Consider the following 9,481-nt stretch of genomic DNA (forward strand, 5'->3'; position numbering starts at 1 on the left):
GAAGCGGCTATGCCTGGGCCTGGGGAGTTATTGGACACAGATTGCATTGCTGTGTCGTGGCTCTGTAACATAACACGAAGGTGGAGAGGAAGACTTGAATTGGGTGCTCTCATTTGACCATAAAGCAGATTTTCATGATTTTAAGAGCAAACATATTTAGTCAATTGATCTGCACTTAGATAACGGGTAAGTGTAAGCATTACTTGGGGTTTGCGAAAGTGTATTTTAACGTTCGGTATTAAGGCTAGCGCGGATAGCTAGTTAACGGTATACGCTAACGTTAGTTAGTCGGTCAGGAACCCTCAATCAAATTGCTGACGGTAGCTAATTAACAGTTTCAAGTTACTTTGACACGTAATGTGGTAACCTTAAAGTAGGCCCATTTGTATTTGCATTTTTATATTGAGATGTTCTCTAGCTGTAACAAACAGCTTTACTGTCAATACACCCAGCGCTTCCTTATGTTTGCAATTAACTCGATGCTACTATAGTTATCTCTGAAAATGACACGTATCTATGAATTCAGATGCACTAACTTAGTTACACACGTAAATTGCCATTAGCTATGTCAACGCTACTGTAGCTAGATTTTAATCTTAGTTAACAAGCTACAATAAATGTGAACAACAAACCGATTCTCGCTGCCAGCTAAAGGTACAATTTGTGACTCGCAGCTCGCTATCCTTTAGTTAGCTTGGCTATCAAACGTTAGTTAGCCAGCTGGATATAGTCGTCATAACTATATTATTAATCATATCGATTTTGCATCGTAAATTAAAATGAAATTTTACGGACAGCCACCATTTCGAGCTCAAATTGTTTTTATTTGTAGTCAAAGAAATCAAAATCGATAGGTGTCGGAGACATAATCCACATTTGTTTGAATGTGTGTGTGAGTTGGTGAATTCTTGCATTAGTTGGACACTTCTGCTCGCTAATATAAATAACTAAATCAGTCAAACAAATGTTTATTACCGGATTTTCCACTATGTGACTGTTTTTTGTCTTCCAATTCCTGCCAATGTTAAATGTTTCAGATTAGTTTGATACGGACTACGCTGAATTTAATCCCAGTAACATTACCTTTCCCCCATTTATAGCAGCTATTTTTTAGCTATCTGCTCTCACCTCAAATTCTACTAGGTCTAGAAAACTTTGAGCTGAAAACTGTGACTTGATTGATCAGTGTATGTAAATTATAGCGAGTCAGAACCTGTAGTTTGCTTCCTTTTAATTCAAATCCTTCAATTTGAGAGGCTCTAGCAACAAGATGAGAACATGATCCAGCTGGGCTGGCATTTAGATCTGTCTGGGAGCCTGGGGTGTAATCATTAGCCCAAACTGTAGAAAACGGTTGCAAACAGAACGTTTTGAAACAAAAATTGTTTTCTATTGGACAAATTCAGGTAGGTTGTGTTTGGTACCTAGTGAATACACCCCTGGTATCCTACTGGAAGTATATTTTATCTGTAATCCTTAAGTAAACCTCACTGCCCTCCGACCTTAATATTTAAATATCTTACAATATTTTGCACATGTGCACTGCTACTTTCCTATATATGTGTATATTTTGAAGCTACATGCTGTATGCAAAATGTTATTGTTGGGCTTATATTGATCAATGACATAAAGGACTGATGTTCAGAGGAATTAAAATAATTAAGTAGAACATTATTTAACCCCCTAGACTCTATTGATGTAAAAAAATCCCATCAAAATCTGCCAGATTAAGCTAGAGATCCACCGCTTCTGCCTATGGTGGCTTTCCACATTTGCAGTGTTAGGTGGCTGAGATACAGCTGTCAGACCATGAGACATCCCGACAATCTGTCTTCTCATGAAAACGTCTGTAGCGTCCAAACGGTTTGGCCCCGGTTTGGACTCGGCTGAAGTTGGTACCGCCGATGTGCCAACCTCTGTTTGTAGCATCTGAACTGTTTGGGCAGACTAATGTGACCCCACTATGGAAAGGGGAGGTTCTCGCCAACATGATGGTGTTCTCCGTTTTGCTCTGTGAGTGTCATAGGAATTGTCTGACGGTAACCGGTACTAGGTAAAAAATGTATGGGGGTGTAGATGGTGAATGGGAGGTAGTTGGTGAATTCTTGCATTAGTTGGACACTATTCTGCTGGCTAATATAAATAACTAAATCAGTCAAATAAATGCTTATTACCGGATTTTCGCAATTTTTATTTTTTTTGCTCCTTTGCACCCCAGTATCTCTACTTGCACATTCATCTTTTGCACATCTATCACTCCAGTGTTTAATTGCTAAATTGTAATTACTTCGACACTACGGCCTATTTATTGCCTTTCCTTCCTAATCTTACCTCATTTGCACACACTGTATATAGATTTTTTTCCTATTGTGTTATTGACTGTATGTTTGTTTATTCCATGTGTAACTCTGTGTTGTTGTTTGTGTCGCACTGCTTTGCTTTATCTTGGCCAGGTCGCAGTTGTAAATGAGAACTTGTTCTCAATTGACCTACCTGGTTAAATAAAGGTGAAATAAATAAAAGTCGTTTTGTGCCTATCCCAAAAAATGGGTTAAATATCTGTCATATATATTTATTTACTTCATGAGCTTTCTTATATCTCCTAGATATAGGAAAACACTTCAAAACCCTATTCCTTATGATAAAACATTTTCTACTGTCTTTTTTTTTGCTATTTATCAATGTGTTATTCAATGCATTTCTATGGGCTATAGTAGTAAAGGCCAAATTCAATATTTTATATATTTTTTTGTGGGGGATACCTAAAGGGGTCCTAAAATTCTAAATCAAATAGCTAAGTGATCCATGGTATGATCATTTTAAAACAATTCCATATGTCAGTATAGACCCACCCCATGCTGATGAATGCCGCGCAGCATGGCAAAAACATTTTGAAATGCATATTGGGCTCACCTATCGCTCGTGCAATGATGTCCAAGGGGGATAAAACAGTGTTTGTTCATTGCTTGAAACTTCTTTGTTTTAATATTGCAAACAGATATGGCTGTTTCACCATTAAAGGTACACTCCAGCTATTTTGTAACTTTTCCTGTTGAAAAACAAATCCCATGTATAAATACAGTAATGTACATATAAATAGGTTGAAGTATGCCTTTGAAGGAGTTGGCTTGATGGTGTCCTTTGTCATCGGCCTCACCCCTTGCTTGAGGATAAATAGTAGGACTTAAGGATTCCAGCTTTTTAAAACACAATAGAATACTAAATATATTGTATCTCTATGCAGGGTGATTACTGTAGTCATTTAAAATCAGATTGGTATGGTCGCCAGCTTAAAGTCATCAAGGTAAGTGTTCAGAGTAGGGCTCTGCTATCTTGCTTTGATAGCTAGATGATACATCTCCACTAGCCTATATCTGCTGGCCACACTGTTAGACCAGCATCTTCTGCTGGATCACGTCACACACTGGGAGCCAGCCAGGGGGAGAGCTCCTGCTGACGTGTAGCCTGGTTCAGCTGTATTTGCATGGTCTTGACCTTTAGCTCCCTTATACTTTAGCCCTGGAGCTGTTTGCATGTTGTGTAACTAGAGCCACAGGTTGGCCAGCCTGCCTGGCACATTGTGGTGCCACACTAGCCAGGGAGAGAGTTGAGTCTGAGTGTTGGTGGAATTGCGGTGGAAAGTAGCCACCTCAGCCAGCCACGTCTCTTTTTTTCTCTTTTTTCCAGAGAAAATATATTTTCTCCTGCTCGGTGCTCACTGAAGGAAGCATTTATGTATAGACGTTAGAGCACGTTTCATTTGTTGCAGTGAAAAATAGGAAAGGGAATAAGATATTCAAGGGTAACTGACCTTTTGAGTGTGAATTGCAGTTTATTTTGAGTTGTACAGAAAGCTGCATGCAAACTTATTTTTAGAGGACTTTTAGATGGTCATTTGGTTTGTTTAGTCAAACAGTTTTTAAGGATGCGCAATGCAGAAATCTTTGTTCTTTTGTCATGGAAAGTACAATAAGATAAACTTTGGCAAACAAAATCTGGTGGGGGTTGGGATTATCCATTTCTAAGACCCATGGTCCACTTCAGCAGGCTCTGAGTCAGTGTTGTTAAGGCTATGTTCAGGAACACACATCTTGGTTGTTAGGAAAGAGACAGTGTGAAGATTGGTCTGAACTGCATGTACTTCTGTCCAATTAATCCGACTGGAACAAGATGATACTTCCTGAGGGGAGCCAATTATTGTCATGGTTCTTATCACGTGTGGCTAACTCCTTCAGATAGGAGGGCCTCTCCTTGCAACTGTGCAACATGTACCATGTTCTTCAGGCTGAACTCTGATAGCAGGGATTGTAATGTCTTCTTGGTTAATTGTTAGTTTATCTTTGGAAAGTCAAATATACTATCCTAATCGTGTCTTGTTACTTTGCCTGTGTCACTGATACTTCTGCTGGTTGAAGTAGCCAACTCTTATACTTGTAATATAGATTGATGATCATCAACAGTTTTGGAATCCGGGGATAAATAAGTAATATACTTCACTGTTGGATTTTTTTATAGATTTTTTAAAATGGAACCTTTTATTTAACTAGGCAAGTCAGTTAAGAACAAATTCTTATTTACAATGACGGGCTACACGACCAAACCCTCCCCTAACCCGAACGGCACGCCCTATGGGACTCCCTATCACGGTTGATTGTGATACAGCCCAGGATCGAACCCGGGTCTGGAGTGATGCCTCTAGCACTGCGATGCAGTGCCTTAGACCGCTGCGCCGCTCAGGATCGCTGTCTTTGTGGCTGATTTACAATGTCTCCTTCTTTGAGATTTAGGAAACGGCTTCTATTAGGCCTAATGTTTTTTGTGCATGTGTCAAAGGAAGTTAACCGAGCCAAGTAATCAGTCAACCGTTTTGCCATGTGCTGTACTTGCATGCCTGTTCATCACTTCTGTTCTTGCTTTCTTACAGGATTTCACCAGCTCCGGATATGTCCTTCATATTTGATTGGATTTATAGTGGTTTCAGTAGTGTACTGCAGTTTCTAGGTAAGTACCATGTAAACATCACCTTTTCCACTTTCAATACTGTCCTCTGAATGGCTTGAATAGGAAGCTGAATCTCAAGCTACTCAGTTCTGATAACTTTTATTTTTCTTATTTCCTAATTACCACTTGTTGTGTCTGTTGTTCCTAGAAATCCATGTTGTCCCTCTTGTGGTTGAACATGGTAGCTGGTGATTTGAGTAGTCTGGGACTAGGCCTGTGTTGTTTTACAACGTGTGCCCACTGCCTAGCTACAGTGAAACACAAACAAGCTCACTTCAGGCTGCTGCTACCACTCCCTTTAGCCTCCCTCTAGTGCCCTCTCTAGTTTCTGTGACACTAGCTAGCTCTCATCTCAGAGAGGTGTGGTGGCACTCCTGCTTACCTTGTTAAACAGGTACTGCTGAGGTTCACTTGGTGTTGCGTAATGATGACGACGAGGCCTCAGAGCTGACTCAGAAAAGACAGGCATTCATCCAGGGCTCTAGGTATAATGTTTGTGTGTGGTAGTGCAGGTCAGCAGTGTAATTTGAATCTCAGATAAAAAGTATTGTTCACTATATTTCATGCATACCTGTTTTAACTTGATACTTTCAAGTTTGACTTCTTTTGTTGGTGAGAAGATTTATTTGTTAGACTTTCCAAAGATTTGGTTTAATTGTGAATACATTGTTAGGCAAAGGAAAGACAACAGGCCTCAACAGGACAAGGTGATAAAGTCACAGCTTCTTTGTTTTCAATGTACAAAACATTTTCAGAAACACATTTAAATTACATTTTAGGACTGTACAAGAAATCGGGCAAGTTAGTATTTCTTGGACTGGACAATGCTGGCAAGACGACGCTACTGCACATGCTCAAAGATGACAGATTGGGACAGCATGTGCCAACTTTACATCCAAGTGAGTAGATCTTTTCTAGTCACATTTTTATCATTTTTCAATCCAGTTTCTGAACAGGTCTAATAGTTTGACAGTCAAGTGAAGTATGGATCATCCTCTCTGTTCATAAAAGGCAGCGCTATTTGATGGTTACTCAATTGACTGAGCTTGTGTAGTAGTTTCCCAATGTAAACATGACCCATTTTACCCACCAGCCTCGGAAGAACTGACGATCGCTGGCATGACCTTCACCACCTTTGACCTTGGAGGCCATGCACAAGGTATGTGTGTGTGAGAGAGAGAATTGATTTGTTCATTTGTGGATCCCAGAAAAACTCCACTAATTTGTCTTATTTTGTGCGTGTGTTCACACAGCTCGCAGAGTGTGGAAAAACTACCTCCCCGCCATCAACGGCATCGTCTTCCTTGTGGATTGCATAGACATCCCGAGATTGTCAGAGTCCAAAACAGAACTTGATGTGAGTGTCATTGATTTACAACCACATTGGAAACCTCATAAGATGGATGGGACTGAAAACGATCACATTTTAACTTAGAACATCTTTGGCATGGTTTATCAAAACACAGGGTCTTTTCATAAGCAGTTCATTTGTTTCATACTGATTTCTTTATATGCTTGATGAAAGAATGCTTTCTTTACCATTCATAAAGTCTCATGATGGCTCATGATATCTGCAAAAAGTTAGTCAGTTGAGGGGCCTCCCGAGTGGCGCAGCGGTCTAAGGCACTGCATCGCAGTTCTTGATGCATCACTACAGCCCCGGGTTCGATCCCAGGCTGTGTTACAGCCGGCCGTGACCGGGAGACCAATGATGCGGCGCACAATTGGCCCAGCGTCGTCCAGGTTAGGGGAGGGTTTGGCCGGCCGGATTTCCTTGTCCCATCGCGCTCTAACGAGTTGCAAGCTGACTTCAGTCGCCTGTTGTACAGTGTTTCATCCGACACATTGGTGCGTCTGGCTTCCGGGTTAAGCGAGCATTGTGTCAAGAAGCAGTGCGGCTTGGCAGGGTTGTGTTTCGGAGGACGCACGGCTCTCGACCTTCGCCTCTACCGAGTCCGACCAGGAGTTGCAGCGATGGAACAAGACTATAACTACCAATTGGACATCACAAAATAGGGGAGAAAAAAGGGGTAAAAAGTACATATAAAATACAATTTGTCAATTGCAATGAAGGCATGCCTTGCTTTTTCACGGGTAGATAATGTCGAAGATCATGACATGTTTAGTGTGGACTATTGTGATAACTAACCAGACATTTCCGTCCTGTGGTCCACACAGGCTCTAATGACAGATGAGACCATTGGAAACGTGCCTATCCTGGTCCTTGGCAACAAGATTGACAAAACGGAAGCCGTCAGTGAGGAGAAACTGCGTGAGCTGTTTGGATTATATGGCCAGACAACAGGCAAGGTAAGGAGATCCCTGCACGAACACACACCTCCTGATACTACTGTGCCACCCACTCTTCTCCCAGTAGAACTACTGAACTGTACAACAAATAACAGTGCTACTGTTTTTATAATTATACAAACCCTCATCCATTCAGGGTTTGTGCTCATAGGGACAAGACATGGCTATAACTAGGGCCTACAGTTTCACCCTGTCAGCTCCTGGTACAACCATTAACCAAAGCAATATCCTGTTGAAAGGCCACCTCTATGATGTAGTTAAGGTTTTTACAACAGAAAGCTTAGAATAACCATACATTTTAATGATGTGGTTCCCTGACAATGTTTGTCTGGTCTTCAGGGCAACATTCCCATGAAGGAGCTGAACACAAGACCACTGGAGGTGTTCATGTGCAGCGTGCTGAAGAGGCAGGGCTACGGCGAGGGCTTCCGCTGGCTCTCCCAGTACATTGATTAGAGCCCCGACACCAGGAGGTGCTACAGGGAGACACCCCACTTCTACCACCACCACACTCAGTCCCATGTTTGGTTTATAAAGTCTGCCTCCACCACCAGAAAAAAACAGTACAACTTGAACCCAATAGACTTTATTTGGTCTCCAGAACACTTTTTTTGGGTTACACTTTTCTCTTTTTTTCCAAGAGAATTAACATAGCATTGGTTCTGCAGAAGTGTTAAAAAAAAATCTAAACAGATGAATCTTTTCTATTTTGTTTGCATCTATTCGCCTCCCCATGACATCTGTTGGTGTGACAAATGCAGTATATAATTGTAAATCTGTAAATGAATCTAATGGTAATCTAATCTGCCACCTGCCAACACATTTTGAGCAGTGAGACAGCTGAGTAGTTGTACACATCGCAATACACTTTTTTAACAGGAAAGGCAACGTACAGACATCACTCGTGTTTAATCATGTTTCATGAATGTCTTTTCTTCATCCTATATTTTTTACATAGTAAGAAGTGTGGCCACGTAGACAGCAGCACTCACCTTAAAGAAAACCCTTCAGTCTCTCTGGCTGTGTCATTGTCTTATAATAAACCGAGCCCTGCATTGATCTACATTAATGTATTGGAAATAGTTACATTTCTTAAGTTTGTCACTTGTATTGGCATTTAAGGTAATCCCATTTCCAAACAGCAATGTGTTGTCTATGGACACGGACTAGTCCCATGCTCCAAGACTGGAGTGTAGGTAGGCCAATGGGTTGTAGGCAGCATGGAACTCTGGGGGTCGACACGCTGGGGTAAGATAGAAAGGACCATATACGACAATGGGAGGGGACTTTTTAATTTGGAAGAATGAAAAGGAATAATATTGGCTATATAACCATTTCTCTGGGGTTCGAGGTTGAAATTGTTAGCTAGCAGACAAGATCAGGAAGACATTTAACTGTGAATGAAATGATTGAAAATAGCTTGACGATAACATGCAGTAAGAAGTGGTTGGCGCTATATAACATCTCAGTAGTTGTCAATGTTAGAAAGCCAGATGAGTTCCCCCAAACAGAGCTGGGCCCGGGTTCACCTTAGAAACATAACATCCTTTTGGGAAACTGACCCAGAACAGGATGAATATAGTGTCCAAGTTAGATATGAGGAATAGTCCACGAGTGAGAACCTAGTGGAAAGGGACCATATGGGATTTTTTAATAAGCGGTTTCCTTGATCAATGTGCATTATAAAACTATTATGCATGCCTTGTTCTTTGTTTTTTATTGACCATATACAGAAGTACAACAAGGGGGAGCAAATGCCAAATTACAATGTAAGGAATTGAGTGCTTATCTCAAAACCTGTCGTTTTTTTCCCTGTTCTGCCCCTTGGTGTTTTCATTTCCTCATATTCCATGAACTGTTCAGATAAGGGAGAGACTTAATGTTTGCATCATAAATTGTAATAAACATTTGCAATGAATAACTGAATTAACAGTGGTCTGTGACCGACCATTATTTTGGTGTGGCTCAGTCGGTTGACTTTGCAAGAAATTACACAACTGTTTTCTGCTCTGATGGACTCTTATCAAGGTATACCAATAGACCAGGAACATGTTTTACTTTCTACTGACAATAGATCTGTCCCAAATGGCACCATATTCCCTATAGTTTGTTGAATTTGTTCTTAACTGACTTGCCTAGTTAAATTAAGGTAAAATATTTAAAAAAATAT

At 40.7% G+C, this 9,481-nt stretch overlaps 1 protein-coding gene across 1 annotated transcript; it reads left to right on the forward strand.

Annotated features, from left to right (window-relative positions):
- The first annotated feature begins 57 nt into the window (after nucleotides 1–57).
- On the forward strand, nucleotides 58–9,243 carry sar1a (SAR1 gene homolog A (S. cerevisiae)). The gene is given in 7 exon segments (NM_001141789.1): nucleotides 58–186; nucleotides 4,925–5,001; nucleotides 5,781–5,900; nucleotides 6,095–6,160; nucleotides 6,255–6,358; nucleotides 7,180–7,311; nucleotides 7,651–9,243. Coding segments are annotated over 6 exon segments (597 nt in total). The 5' UTR covers nucleotides 58–186; nucleotides 4,925–4,943; the 3' UTR covers nucleotides 7,768–9,243.
- The last annotated feature ends 238 nt before the right edge of the window (nucleotides 9,244–9,481 follow it).

This window comes from Salmo salar, chromosome ssa04, assembly GCF_905237065.1.
Source record: "Salmo salar chromosome ssa04, Ssal_v3.1, whole genome shotgun sequence".
Lineage (NCBI taxonomy): Eukaryota > Metazoa > Chordata > Actinopteri > Salmoniformes > Salmonidae > Salmo > Salmo salar.